The 16,142-nt window shown below is 35.9% G+C and overlaps 1 protein-coding gene across 2 annotated transcripts in view; it reads left to right on the top strand.

Annotated features, from left to right (window-relative positions):
- Positions 1-4,043, top strand: part of SCYL2 (SCY1 like pseudokinase 2) — a 68,836-nt gene extending 64,793 nt beyond the window's left edge. Inside the window, exons 17-18 of one of the 2 annotated variants that reach the window (XM_047065286.1) lie at positions 974-1,093; positions 2,397-4,043. In XM_047065286.1, the coding sequence (XP_046921242.1) occupies positions 974-1,093; positions 2,397-3,044 (768 nt within the window). In that variant the 3' untranslated portion in view covers positions 3,045-4,043. The remainder of the gene's footprint in view (positions 1-973; positions 1,094-2,396) is intronic. The other variant, XM_047065287.1, reaches the window with a different exon arrangement.
- The last annotated feature ends 12,099 nt before the right edge of the window (positions 4,044-16,142 follow it).

Raw genomic sequence — 16,142 nt, forward strand, 5'->3', positions numbered from 1 at the left:
TTCACTTACTCCTGTAGTGTACTTATTTATATTATAGGACTTCCTATAAATTATAGATTTTGTTGGGAAATACTGTTCAGCATCTTAACAAGAAACATTTTTTAATATTTTTATGAAATTTAAAAATTATCATGGGAACATGACGTGATTCACATTGAGAATATACAGACTTGAGAATTTTAACTTCTTTTATTACTCAGCCTCCCACATGGTAACTTCTAGATTGCCTGCCTCCTTTGTCCTTTCTGCTGGACTTTGCCAGTCATACCTCTTGATAAATGTCACTGTGTCTTGACTCTGATTTTGAATAATAAATTATAAAATGATACTTTCCAATTGAAATATTTGTTAATATTCAATATAATATGTTAATTTTGAATTTCTCCTGTGGGCAACTTTTCTTCTATTCATTTGACAAAAACGAGTACCTATATGTGTAAAGCCAAGGAGCTACCAGGCATGGTTTACAAAATTTTAAGAGAACATACTGTGAGTTTATAGTTTAGCAAAGTTGATAAAGGAAAAAGACAAATGTCAAATTTGATGCAGACCTTTAGCAGTGAAAGACACTGTTTATGTTTTCCTTAGCTTTTTGGTGAGTTCCTAAAATATTTTTGGAGTGAGATAGGGTTGAACAGGAATCTCCCAATTTTATAAAATGAAGTCATCAAGTCATATTCTCCTTGTCTGGAAAAAAGTCATTTTGATGAATGGTTTTAAAACAGTAACTGTTTTCATACTGGAACTATTTTAGCAGAGATTTTGTGAGTTTCTACTTAAAGTAAAAGCTTATAATAATTCAAAATATAATGTACCTGTGGCAATCACTACAGGAGTAATTTGCAAATTATTTGCTATCATCAAACATACTAAGACATACCTTACAAAAAAAGAAGTCTTCTGTTTTATAAGTGGAATTATGAAATTGCTCATTGATATATATATATATATATATATACTTTTTTTTTCTGAGGCATCACTTACACTTGAAGAAAAACAAAAATTAGCAAAAGAACAGGAGCAAGCACAGAAGTTGAAAAGCCAGCAGCCTCTTAAACCCCAAGTACACACACCTGTTGCTCCAGTCAAACAGGTCAGAATTGATTTCTCTTGCAGAATTTCAAGCATACTTACTTTCAGGTTATACTTGTGTATAATTTCAAGCGCACGATACTTAAGGAGTATATAACTTAGTCTACCTATTAGTGTTTGTCTAAAAATATATTTCTAAGAAATTTCAATAATGCAGTTTCTAAGAACTATGGGCATAAAGGATTTTCCAGCCACTCCTCAATAGCCTGCGCTAATGTATAATATTTTGAGATAGTGTTTGTTACCAAACAAACAGAAAGCTAGATAAATACCAATAAAGAGAAGGCAATGATATTCTTAAAAAATATTAGGTTTCATAGTACTGATTAACTCTGTTCACCTTGAAATGATCAGTAATATTATGTTCAGGCATTTATATATTTTTGACCAAAAAGTAATTTTTAATTTTTGGTGTTTCAGTTATAGCCAGGTCTGTAATTTGATTTAGGAATACTTACCAATATGTCCTGACCAGTATTTATTTCTTATTATGTACCAGACACTGTCCTAGGTGGTAGTGCTATGGCAGGGCTTAAGGTTCTTGCTGGTAGAGAGTTCAAACTCACACAGACTGCAGAAATAACTTTATCTTAAAAGCTTTCTTTAAATTATTTTTTGTTACCTCTTTTTTTGTGAAAAAAAAATTTTTATGTTTACTTTTGAGAGAGACAGAGTACGAATGAGGGAGGGGCACAGAGAGAGGGAGATAGAGAATCCAAAGCAGGCTCCAGGCCCTGACCTGTCAGCACAGAGCCTCATGTGGGGCTTGAACTCATGAATGGTGGGATCATGACCAGAGCCAAAGTTGGACGCCCAGCTGACTGAGCCACCCAGGCACCCCTTTTTTGTTACCTCCTAATCACTAAAATTCTTCTTCAGAGAAAAATCTTTATGGGCCAAGAGGCAAAATCAAAAATATTTTGTAGGTATTTACGTAAGAGAGAAAACAAATTTCTACAAAATTGTGATGCAATTCAAAATATAAAAATTAAATAGAGTATCATTTTTGCAATGCAGATCTAATGAGAAGAAGGAATTTCTATTTTGGGGAGTGGTGGGCGGAGCCAGCATTTTATTTAATTGGAATTCAAAGTTAGTGAACCCTGTCATCAAATTGATTGCAAATGTTTATCTGTAAAAGTATGTGGCAGGCTGGATTTCGCCTGTGAGCTGTGGTTTGCCAACTTGGTATAGACTGTTGAGCTTAATTTGGAGTTGTCATTTATAGTACAACCTGTCAAATGTTACTGATTGTAAAGAATTTGGCAATCTTGGAGGTAAAGTAATTCCCTCATATTTTTCAGACTAAGGACTTGACAGACACATTGATGGATAATAACATGTCATCTTTGACCAGCCTTTCTGTTAGTACCCCTAAAATTTCTGCTTCAAGTACCTTCACTTCTGTTCCTTCTATGGGCCTTGGCATGATGTTTTCTACACCAGTTGATAACACCAAGAGAAATTTGACCAACGGCCTAAATGCTAACATGGGCTTTCAGACTTCAGGATTCAACATGCCGGTTAATACAAACCAGAACTTATTCAGTAGTCCAAGCACACCCGGAGTGACCAAGATGACACTGGGAACACCTTCCACTTTGCCAAACTTCAGTGCTGTGAGTGTTCCTCCTGCTGGTGCGAAGCAGACTCAACAAAGACCCACAGATATGTCTGCTCTTAATAATCTCTTTGGCCCTCAGAAACCCAAAGTTAGCATGAACCAGTTATCACAACAGAAACCAAATCAGTGGCTTAATCAATTTGTACCTCCGCAAGGGTCTCCAGGTATGGGCAGTTCAGTAATGGGAACACCAATGAACATGATGGGACAGTCTGCCTTTGGTATGCAGGCTAATCCTTTCTTTAGCCCGCAGAACTTTGCACAGCCACCAACTACAATGACCAATAGCAGTTCAGCTAGCAATGATTTAAAAGATCTTTTTGGGTGAGGTGTCTTGCTCTGTTTTTGAAGGATTACTTCAATTTTAATCATGGGTAAGCGAATTTACATCTTTGTACAGTTGGCTTGGAGGAACTACTTCTATGGGAAAGTGAATGGTTCCATGACAGAAAACACCTTGTTTCCATGCCAGCATAGTAATTGTATGGACTCGTAACAGTTGAGTTTTTTAAAGCATTGAGGAATTTTTTCCTCTTACCACCTCCTCTTCCAAGTTTTTAAAAGACCCAACCCTTACCAATCTCTAAGAGAAAAAAGACACCTGAGTATCTTGAATAGCAGAATTTTTTAATCAAATGTTTGTTTATTTTAGCTTGTAAATCTTGGTTTATTTAAGAAATTTTGAGTTGATGGTTAATGCAAGTTTCATATGTTAAATACTACATGGTACACAGTCTGCCTTCACAAGTCATTAGTCTTTATTTTAATGTGTGAAAAATCCTGATGCTCTATTGATTTGTTTGCATTTAGTATGACTGAAGGAGATAATGATAAACATAATGAAAAGGATCAGGTCACTTGCTTTTTCCAATCTTATTTACTTCACAGATGAACTAATGTTCAATACAAAAGACTGAACAAATACTACAAAATTTAACTTAATGTTGATTTCATTGGTTCAAACTAAAGGCATTATTAACCATCTTAAATGCAAACTAATCATTGTAAATTATATTTTAGCATGGTCTGCCTCAAATACTAATGTATTTTTCTGCATTTACTTGGATATATTTAGAATCACTTTCTTTCCTACTGTATGACAGATAGAAGAATATGTACTGATTTGTACAGATATTTGACAAAGCCCTCTGATGTGATTTCCCTGACTCTTGCCTTCATATTTCATTTTGAATTCAAACTTCTGAGGTTGTAGCACATATGAATTGCATTTTCAAAAGGATATTTGTAAGAAACTATATTTAATGAGTAAACTTTTGAGATTTCTGCTGTATCGTTTCAAATGTAATAAACTTTACTTCTCTAAAAATGAGCGGTTGTATCTTCTCGCTACCAACAGATTAACTTTCAGTTTACCATGATAAAGTCTGACCTCATCAATTACTGCAACTAAAGTTTAACTGTGTTCTAGAAATTTTAGGAAACTTTTGTTTGAACATTTTTATGTCCACAATTAGCTATTGTTAGCAAACAAAAAAAAAAATTCTTCTAATAGGAAATCTGCTTTATTTTTAAAGTCTTTCTCTGATATTTTTCTTTGATGTGCTGATTATTCAACCACAGAGCCTTATGCTGTAAATGTTATTTGTATTTTGTTTAAATTATATTCCACCATTATGTGATAACTTCAAAATGATCTTTCAGAGAACTATATATGCATTATAGTTGCTGCCATAGGGTTCGTGGTTTTTAATTCTCTGAAACCAGCAATCATTTAAAATAAATCACATGAAGTTTAGTGTGCTGATACCAAGCTTATTCATTGAAATACACACACACACACACACACACACACACACAATATATATACATTGAATGTACAGTTCTTGGTTATAAAATGTTATTTGTTGATAATATTGCTGGCAGTATTCAGTAAGGGGGTACTTTAAAAAATAAAAGGTCAGCTTTACATCTGGTTTCTGTATGAGGTGTACTTTGTTACTGCATGGTTTTATAAAAAAGATTCATAGGAATGTTGAAGAAATTTATCCAAGAAATGAAAGGCACTAGGAAGATCAAATGTTTTTGTCAAATACGTTCACACTCTGACCAGATTACTGGTCTTATTTGTAACACAATATTAATATTTCTCTTGAGGAAAGTTTACATATGGAATAAAATTAATGTTGAAGAATTTTCCTTAGTAACAATTTTGTAGTAACTGTTTATTAGGAAATTGCTTTTTATTTTGTAAAATAACTTGATGTCAGTGTGGAACTCCTAATTAGAAGGAAAGTTGAATATAACAACATATAATTTGAACTTCTAAATATAAAAATAGATTATTTGAAAGAATATAATATATAATTCTTAGGTAATTTTTACATCTTGAAATGTGCTCATTCATTGAGGTAATGGTGCTACAGTTTTAGAAATCTTTTCGTATAGTTTTTCTGTTTTCTTGAAGATATTTTACCTAAATCATGTCCATCAATTGAACTGTTACCATTCCCTTTTTCTATTGAGAAATTGCATCTGATGGGTGCCTGGCCGGCTCAGTCGGTAGAGCACGCAACTCTTGATCTCAGGGTTGTGAGCTCAAGCCCCACTGGGCGTACAGCTTACTTGAAAGAAAGAAAGAAAGAAAGAAAGAAAGAAAGAAAGAAAGAAAGAAAGAAAGAAAGAAAGAAAGAATTACATCTGAAATATAGTGCCATTTTTAGGCTTGTATTTCTGTGTGAACAAAATTTTCATAATACTAGATCATCTTAAAATTATTTCAGATATTGACAACATTTAAGTCCTTGTGCTTAGAGTAGAAAGTTGATGGGTTAAAAAGTACCTATAGACAAAAATTACAAGAAAGATTCCCTTTATTTGAGTTGGTTCCTTATTCTCCTAATGCTAAAATGTGTGATATATATAGAGAGAGGATGTATAAAAGGAAATGGAAATAGACTGTGTACTTGGCTGGTTTTTGTTTGTTTTTGTTTTTGTTTTGGAATGCTTATAACCCTCTTTTCACCTGAAGAAGTTAAGGAAGTAGGTTTTTGTTATTTTTAACCTGTAAAATACCTCACATGGTTGCTTTTACAAGACTAAAAGAAAACGTATATGTGACAGTACCTGATAGCAAGCACAGAGTATGCACCAAATAAATTTTAGCTTTGATAAAAATCTCTATATTAAGTTGTGATTTTATGCTTTGTGATTTACTGGTCTTGAAATAATTTTTGAGCAAAATGAATCTAAGAATTTAAGCTATATAGGATTTTAAGAGATAATCTACATTGGTGGCTTTCAAACTGTAACTATGACACTCAGAAATACATGTTACACTGCAAACCAGCATATGAAATATATACCTGAAACAAATGTTTTAGAAAATGTCCTTAACACATGTGGAATATTCTGATTTTTTTATTCTATCCTATTCATTAAAAAAAAACAACACCTTTGTAGTCTCAAAACAATTTCATGGTGTAGTGTGGATAAAACTGGAATAATTCAGCCCTTTCTCCAAGTTATAGAAATAGCGGGCCAGATACTTACATGGCCTAGCCCAAGGAGGTCAGAGCCCGGAATAGAAGCTAGATTTTTTCCCCCCTAATCTGCAGTCTGATGCTTTACCATGTTGCATCCTTTATTGTATGAATTCTTCTGCAGTTGCTTTTGTTGAGAATGTTCTATGTAGCAATATGTGTTCAGTACTCATTTGATACCGTAAGTATATTTATGTTGGAAAAATTGACGTTGAAGGAGAGAGAGGTGACGAAACAAATGTTTATGGTTAAAATCAGCCTCTGGGCTGCTTCTCTGAATTGTGGGTGAGGAGGGCTGGGGAGCCGGGTTAGCAGTGCTTGTGGTATCCAGACATGAAGCAGAATTAAAGTATGTAACCCTGAGGAGGAGGGGGTGCAGTGGGAAAAACCATTTCACCAAAATGGAGCTTGTTGGATATTAAAAACTTTTTCTGTCCAAAGCAGCCAAGTTTCTCCTGCCACTCAAGGGAGGATTATCTCCAAGATGTAAGCCACATAAGTAATTTAAAATTTTCTAGTAACTTCATTAAAAAGTAAAAATTGGTGAAATTAACGTTTAACTGAATAAATAATTCAGAGCCAAAGTATTTCAACATAGAATTTATATAAAATTTAATGAGATATTTTACATTTTATACCTAGTCTTTGAGCTCCAGTATATATTTTACACTTAGCACACCTCAATTCAGGCTACTCACGTTTCAGATACTCAGTAGCCCCATGTTGCTAGTAGCTACTGTATTACATAGTGTAGGTGTATATGGAAGCTAAGCAGCCATAGGGGTGAACCATGGCAGTTGTCAGCTTAACCATCTCCCAGCTCCAAATCCAACCTTTTCTGTCCTACTTTGTGATGCTGGAGCCTGGACCTTATAAATTTCTCTCTTCCGTGAGCTTAGCAGAATGTTAGTCTTCACTGATAGAGGGCCCTGAAGTGGCCCTGCAAAAAAGCAAGAGCATCAAGAAGACACTTCACTTCTGGGTCCTGGTTCTCTGTTTTAATTTACTGTTGGAGCTCAGGAGCCCAGCAGGAGAGTTCCAGCTGTGCGCGGGGTTAGACTCTCCCAACCTTGCTGTCCCTTTGGAACAGCTCCAGGGATCTACTTCCGGGACAACTCAGCAGCTGTCTCCCACTCTGTGGTCCATGAACTCTGACAAATTTCTACAATACTGGCAGTCTGAAAGTTCCTGTGGAAACCACACCCACTCCAGAGAAGCTTGGTGCTCAGCTTGGGGGGTGGGGGTCGGGGTGGGGAAGAGAGCCTCTCTTGGTCTTTAGTTACTTAATTTTTTTCACTTCCTCTCAGCCTAGAGGTAGCTCCTTTTTTTCCTGCAACTGCTACTTCTGTACTCAGGCCTCTTTTGTGCCTTTAATTAATTAACCACCTTCTACTAGTTAACAATTATTTTATTAAAATTTCCTCATTCAAATACCTGGTGTGGGTTCTGCCTACTGACCTCACTCACTGATAGATCCTGAAAGTACTATGCCATTTTATTTAAACATTTAAAAATATTATTAAAATCTTTGTATTGAAGTATAAAGTTGACACAATGTTACATTAGTTTCAGGTGTACAAGGTAGTGATCTGACAACTAAATGTTACTAAGCCGTTTAAAAATGGGGCCATATGATACATATTTGCTGCTAGCAAAAGTGTTAATGGGGTTGATTTTTATATACCTAGCCTATATTAAAACCTTCTAAAAATTCTTTTTAAATGTGCTTGTGGGGGAAATATGGTTTAGCTATTTTAATTATACCTAGTTGATACAGTTCCAATTATAATCTTTTTTTTTTTCCTTCTACTTTTTGCATATGTTCCTTTGTTGGCCTAGGCTGTTAGGAAAGCCAGTGTTTGACTTTCATATAAATAAGTAAATGAAACTGAGACTTTAATGTCTAGAGTCTGAATATAGTAATCAACATTCATTCAGGTCTCTTCCAAGTCTCTGTCCTTAAGATTGCCAGTTTTTCTAAATGCAGTGATTAAATGAAAGTCTGATATGGGGCATTTGCATGGGCACACACTAGAAGCATACAGAGTGCATAGGACTTTGGAGCCAGATAAAGTTGGCAGGCTTTTTTGTTATGTTTTTAGAATTTTTCAAGTTAAAATTCTAGCATTCATGCTGTAAGGAGGTGGCATGATTCATATGTTTGTTCATGTGTTGAAAGAGATCCAAACTTGTTTTTAAGAAAATCTTGTCTCTAACAGTAGGTACTCTTAAGATCACTCTTGTGAAGTGATGGAAAGGCCTCTCCCTGAAACAATATCCTCATTAGACTGGTCCACTTTCAGAAGGGATGTTCTTTCTCTCCCCAGCACCAGTGATTCTATGCACCTGCCCTTGATCAGCAATAATATCCATGCCCCAGGTACCTGTCAGAGAAAGCCTTTAAGTCTATTGTCCAGCATTTAAAATCTCACTTTTAAGAAATGTTTATGGAAGAAGCATATATTGAGTAATCAATCCAATTCTCTAGAAACTAAGCCCTCTAAATGGAGGCCTTTGTGTCTGGGGTAACTTTGGTTACACATCAAGTTCCTTTACCACACTTAGTTTTGGACTGTATAGGGAAACTGAACATCCATGCCAGGGATGACGCTGGTTCACTCTAACATGCAACAGTTTCTTTGAGAACCCATAGGAGAAATTTCAGGTTTCAGTTCAGGAGTAAATGTGCTTCTAAGCAACTGGTTTGCCCTAACCTTTAAAAGATAATGTCTCTGAATAATGTAAAAAATCACATATTAACAGCTTGGAAGTTCAGCCAAATTTGCAGTCCACTTGTAGCAAATGTTTAGGATATTGATAGGATATTGATAGCAAATGTATAGGATATTGATAGCAAATGTATAGGATATTGATGTATAGGATATTGTAGCAAATGTATAGGATATTGCAGTCCACTTGTAGCAAATGTATAGGATATTGATAGTATGCACTGTTCAGTGTTTACCTTCTGGCTTTATCTGATTTTTTAAATTCTTATTTCTCCTTTGTTCTGGTTTCCTTTTTTTTTTTTTCTTCAAAGTTTTATATAATTTCTTTAGAAATTCTCATTTTGGAATAGTGTATAAATAAACACACAGAATGAATGGGTTTAAATCTTGTCTCTTTCGATAGCTGACTGTAATATGTTTTCCCAGCCATAAATTGAGGATCATGCTTTGCAGGCTTATTAGGATTAAATGAAATAAAGTGTGTGAAATATCTGGCAAGGCTCCAGGTACATGGTAGCTGCTCAATAGATATCCTCATCTTCCTTATGATGGACATAGGCCTCTAAAATAGTATCTGTGTGAAGAAGAACAGACACATCACCTAGCGTGGTTTGAATTCATTCTTCAAAAAATAGGTTATAGGTTTGGCAAAGTGAGATTCTTGGGACACAAATAGTTATGAGATAATAGGCCTTGCCCTCAAGGGATTTGCACTATAGTTATAAAGGTAGCGGAGTAAGCAATTATAGGATAGTAATGTGACAGATATACGCAGGAGGCAAGCACAACCTAGACTAGGAGTGGGGAAGGCTTCCCAGAGATGGGACATGAGGTCAGCCTTGCATAGTGCCTTTTTAAAATTGTTTTGGATGCTATCACATGATTATTTAGGGATTGTATTTCCCCAAATTAAGCTGGTTACATTGGGAAGGGGAATAGAGCACTGTTTTTTAAAATTTAAGATTATATGAAAAATGCTTGATTTAAGGAAAGTCTGGTTAAATGACTTTTGATTACCAGGAAAAGTGGAATTAACATTGGCTGCTTAAAACCTTCCATATTAGATGAACCTAGGGATGACAAGGCAAGGAGCAGGTGAGCTATAATGTCATTTTTAGCTAATTTATGTTTCATTCATTTCAGAAATTTAATGATTCACACTTATGGGTACAATAAAGGTATACCAAAAGATAAGTAAATCTATTCCTTTAAAACAGTGGCTGGCTTCCAGGGAAAAAGTTGTCTGGCATAAATGTATTTAGTCTATAAACTACCAGAAGATGTCACTGTCTCCCAATTAATGGTCCATGACACTGGCACTTTTGCAGGTACGTTTTTTGAACACCAGCAGGCTGTGATAGACTGATAAGAAAATTTGGCTTTTCGTATTTAATTTATGAGAAGGATAGGACATCACAAGAAATATGTCTCCAATGTGTGTAGGTTTGTTCTGTTTTGATTCTTTATGTCCTAAGCATGAACCCTGTTAGCTGCTCCATATACTGAAATTATCTGGACACTTGGTTCCATCTGCACTTGAAGGTGAAGGTGGTGAAAAATTCTTCAAAATATCCTCCCTGATTTTACTTTCTCTCACATCTTTAGGTTGCATTATGATGCAACTGTACTTACTAAGTTATCAGATTTCCTAAGATATTTTGGCCTTGGACACGACCTAAGATAGCACTGAATCTTTTTTTCAAGCTACCATTCATGGTGTATAAAGCAGAACTGGAAAGTGTTTTCCATGGGTGAAATGAACCAGTATTTTCCCAATTACTTACAAATAGGGACACCAGACTGAGTCTGAACCAATATATACTCAAGAGTGTCCAGGCAATAACACATATTAAAGAAAAATAAATTCTCTGGTCTTTACAGCCAGAAAATAGACTTGAGAGTTGATAATTAAGTGTCTTATGCTGGGTGCTGTGGGGAATGGATTTCTCCAAGATGAAATGATAAATAATTTGTTAAAGGCATCTAGTGACAGCCATCAGATGACTATATGGGTATGATTTCTAGTGAAATTCTGCCCAGTACCTGAAAAGAATTAAGTGCTTCATTGGTTTTCTCCATGCCGTTGGCTTCAACGGTAAAGTGGGGGTAGTCTGCTATTTGGTCCTCTAGGTAGTTATAAGGCTCAAAACAGCAGTTAAGAATGAAAAGTGCTTCATAAAAATAAGGAGTTCATGTTATGAATGAATTCTTCTATGAAAAAATGTGAAACACTTAGAATTTATGCAGGGGTACCTGGTGGCTCACTCGGTTAAGCATCTGACTCTTGATCTCAGCCCAGGTCTTGATCTCATAGTTGTGAGTTCAAGCTCCCTGTTGGGCCCTGCAATGGGCGTGAAGCCTACAAAAAAAAAAAAAAAAAAAGAAAGAAAGAAAGAAAGAAAGAAAGAAAGAAAGAAAAAAATTATTCTATGCTATGTGGACATCCTGTAATTCTATATTTTGATTATTGGACTTTCTTTTACATTTTCATTAACTGGGAAAAAAGTTAATGACACCTAATATTTAGGCAGTTACGATGATGAACCAAAAATAGAACTTGTTATGTTTCCAGGGTGTCTATACATGCCACCTTATGTTTGCAAAGTATATGGAGATGTATTTTATTTAATATTGGTATAAAATTATATTCCTATTATTTAGGAACATAGAGCTAAATTATTTGAATTCTAGTACCCAACTCACAGTGAGCTGAAATATAATGGGAGTAATAATGCTTTATTGGTGTTCTGGAAGCAGCATGGTATAATGAACATTTGTAGTGAGGTTTAAATCCTGGCTCCACCACAAACTATGTAACTTTGAACAAGTTCTTGAGTTTCAGCCTGTTTGCTGATTTTTAAGATGGAGAGAAAATATCTGTTTGGTCATTCTACTTTGTAAGAATGAAATGATATCAGGAAACTCAAGTCAGAAAAGACAAATAAGGAAGAAATTACTACAGAATGGGCTAAAAGTTCCCTGTTAGCCTTAAAAAGGATATCTTGTCAGGCTTGGGTGGATAGTGGCAATCTTAATCCAGGGGCAAAAAAAAAAAAAATCCAGGGGCTAGTACATCAGTATTTTATGTCAGTTTCTCTTGATTTTATTATTGGTTGGCCCTTCTTTTTAGTGGAACTTTTTAGTGAAAGCCAACAGCTTAGTTTGTAATCTTAAAAACCAGCACCCAGTCTTATTTATTTCTACAATTTCCACAATAGCTCCACAAGCTTACCTATAGTTAGGTGCTCAATGACATTAAAAAAAAATTTTTTTTTTCTTAACGTTTATTTGTTATTGAGAGACAGAGAGAGACAGAGCACAAGCGGGGGAGGGGCAGAGAGAGAGGGAGACACAGAAGCTGAAGCAGGCTCCAGGCTCTGAGCTGTCAGCACAAAGCCTGACACGGGGCTCAAACTCCCAAACTGGGAGATCATGACCTGAGCCGAAGTCGGATGCTTAACCGACTGAGCCACCCGGGCACCCCTCAGTGACATTTTTGAAGGCATAAGGATTCAGAGTACATCTTTCCTGAGTTATGTTAAAGGCATTCTTTAGTACCCATGGGATTATAAGATCACAATGTACTGTGTACTGTGGTATTGCAAGCTCAGGAAATGGGTGTAAGGACCTACCCCCAGGTCTCCACATTCTAATAGCCAGGTTACCTTGGGCAAAATTGAGTCTTGATATCTGCTTATGTGTTCCACAGGGTCGTTGTGAGAATCAGATTAAATACTTGAAACTGCTTTGTATACAAATTTGACTAATAGAAGAATGAATGTTAAATATGGAAATTCAATGAAAAAATCATTTTAGAAGTACAAATGATAATTGTCAACAATATAATTTAAAATGTTTAAAGATTGAGAGAAGTAAGTGCTGGATAAAATAGAAATTTTTGTGCTCGTCCCTGAGAATGAGGAATTGGGGTTACTGGGCTATTATTTCTAAAGATGTCATAGTCAATATTTTCTCTAATGGAAGAGGCTTTTTTTTGGTATAGGATGACAGGAAGTCATCTACTATATGTCAATCGCTAGAATTTTTTCTAGTAAACATTCAGTCTACATATCCCAAAATGGACCAAAGCTTTAGTTTCATGGCCCTCCGGAGGTTCTGCTCTGCACACAATCTCCTATATCTTTGCACCATTTGATGTTTTGAGATGGGGATCACATGTTTAATAACTAAAGTCTATAAAGCTCAAGACTTTCACTCTGGCCCTGTTTTGTACCACATGGCACACTCACCCATCTCTGAAAGTATACGTGGTTCCCTCAGATGTCATGCTGTCTCATGTAAGTCTTTGCTCCTACATTTTTTTCCTCTTGTTTGCCTCACTCTTGCTCATTCCTGAACACTTACACTATCATCCTCCTCATCTAGGAAGCCCTCTCTATTCCCCATCAGCAAGGCACAGGAGGAGCCCTTGCTGGTGCTCCCATAACTCCATACTCGGGGCTCACTACACTGAAAGGACTCATTCATTTTTCTGATTTCTTTGTTTCTTCAAGAGGAATATCACATCTCAGCCCATCACAGTGCCTCAAAGGGGCTGCCACATAGGAGGCCTTCAAGAATAATAACAAATGAATAAATAAAATGAGCCTCAATTCTTTAAAGTCTGGCTTTTTATTTTCTTGTCTTATCAACAGTTCTAGTGTGGAGTTTAAGAGTACAGGCTCTAATGCCGGGCTTCCTGGGTCCATATTCCATTCTGTTTATTTAGTTTCTTAGCTGTGTGCACTTAAGCAAGTTTACCTAACCTCTCTGTGCCTCAGTTTCCTCATCTGTAGATGATATAATGATGGTGCCTACCTTGGAGTGTCATTGTGGTGGTTAAATGAGTTGAGTGCTTAAAGTCTGATACCTAGAAACTACTTCACAAATGTTATCACCTTTATCAACTATCTCAATCACCACTAAGAAACTTTTGTAGATTTAAGTATGTTTCATGAGCAAAGGGAACACTCTCGCACCGTTGGTGGGAATGCAAACTGGGGCAGCCACTCTGGAAAACAGTATGGGGGTTCCTCAAAAAGTTAAAAGTAGACCTACCTGACAAGCCAGCAATTGTACTAGTACGTATTTATCCAAAGGATACAAAAATACTGATTTGAAGGGGCACAAGTACCCCAATGTTTATATAGCAGCACTATCAACAATAGCCAAATTATGGAAAAAAACCAATGTCCATCAACTGATGAATGGGTAAAGAAGATTATACACACACACACACACACACAAGTGAACATAGTGGAAGGGAAGGAAAAATAAAAAAGATAAAAACAGAGAGGGAAGCAAACCATAAGAAACTCCTAACTGTAGAGAACAAACTGAGGGTTGCTGGAGGGGAGGTGGGTGGGGGGATGGGCTAAATGGGTGATGGGCATTAGGCAGGGCATTTGCTGTGATGTTATATGTGGTGTTTTACGTCACTGGGTTTTTATGTCACTGGGTGTTATACGGCAGTGATGAATCATTAAATTGTACTCCTGGAACCAATACTATATGTTAAGTGACTTGAATTTAGATAAATACTTGACCCTTAAGAAAGAAGAGTCATGTGGTCTTTGCCTAGTAGTGCTTCCAATGTGTGCTCTAAGAGATAAGTACCTAAGAGTATCTGGGGAATGAAGAAGGTTAGAAGCTCTACCAGTGGATGCTTTCCATAGCAAGAAGGTATGTTTGTCATATTTTGATTGTATTTGCTTTTGATGAATAAGTGAGCTTTTTTGGAAATGGGTAAAGACTTGGTGGTGGATTGATTAGATGTGTGATGTGCTGGGGTCTTAGGATTCTCAGCCTTGAGGGTTTATAGGTGGCAAGATTGGTGGCCAGAAACTATGCCTTTTAAAAGCATGGGGCTGACGGGAATTTTTGTTATACTCTATATTAAGCTATAGTTAGGACAGTGTGATACTGGCACAAAGGTAGACATGAAGGTCAATAGAAAAGAATTGACAGTCTAGAAATAAATCTTTATGTTCACCTGATTTTTTTTTTGCAAAGGTGCCAAGGATAGCAATTAATCCAGGATAGCCTTTCTAACAAATGGTTTTGGGACAACTGGATATTCACATGGAAAATGTTGAACTTAGATGTTCGCCTCACACCATTATATATAAATGAACTCAAAATGGATCATAGACTTAAATGTAAGAGCTGAAACAGTAAAACTTGTAAAGGAAAAAATGGGAGAAAATCTTCAAGACCTCAGGTTAGTCAAAGATTACTTAGATATATGAACAAAAGCACAATCTATAAAAGAAAAAATAGATAAATTGGACCTCATCAAAATTAAACATTTTTACACTTCAGAATACAGCATGAAGAAAATGAAAAGACAAATGGCAGACTGAGAGAAAATATTTGTAAAACGATCTGAAAAAGGATTGAAAATATATGCACCTCAATAATAAGACAAAAATATCATTTAAAAAATGGTTAAAATATGTGAATAGAAATTTCACCAAAGAAGATATACAAGTGGGCAATATCCACATGAAAAGGTGGTCAATATCATTAGTCATCAGGGAAATGCAAATTAAAACCACAATGAGATACCATTTCATACCCACTAGAATGGTTATACTAAAAAAGACAGCAAATATTGGTGAGGTTGTGCAGAAATGGGAGTCCTCATACATACTGTGGGAATATAAAATAATGCAGCCACTTTGGAAAATAATTTGGCAGTTTCTTAAAAAGTTCAACATATACTTACCATATGACCCAACAATTTCACTCCTAGGTATTTGCCCAAGAGAAAGGAAAAGATGTCCACGCAAAGACCTGCATGGGTATATTCTTGACAGTTTTCTGCATAGTACTCAGAAATTGGAAACAACCTAAATGTTCATCAACAGGTCAATGGATAGACATCATGTGGTAAGTCCACATATTGAAATATTCCACAGAAAAGGAAAAAAGAAGGGACAAACTACTGATATGAGCTGTGACTTGGACAAACCTCAAAATTATTATACTAAGTGAAAGAAGCCAGGAACAGGAGACCGTATATTGTATGATTCCATTTATACGAAGTGTCCAAAAAAGACAAATCTATAGAGAAAGAAAGTAGATTACTGGTTGCCTTGGGACAGGGGGTGGGGGTGGAAGATGGGGATTAACAGTGAGTATAAAGGATCTTTTTGGGGTGATAGACATGTTCTATCTGCTTTGTGCTTTAGTGTG

The sequence above is a fragment of the Lynx rufus genome, unplaced genomic scaffold (assembly GCF_022079265.1).
Source record: "Lynx rufus isolate CCGP_SWC_20201006 ecotype Redwood Valley unplaced genomic scaffold, mLynRuf1.p SCAF_7, whole genome shotgun sequence".
Lineage (NCBI taxonomy): Eukaryota > Metazoa > Chordata > Mammalia > Carnivora > Felidae > Lynx > Lynx rufus.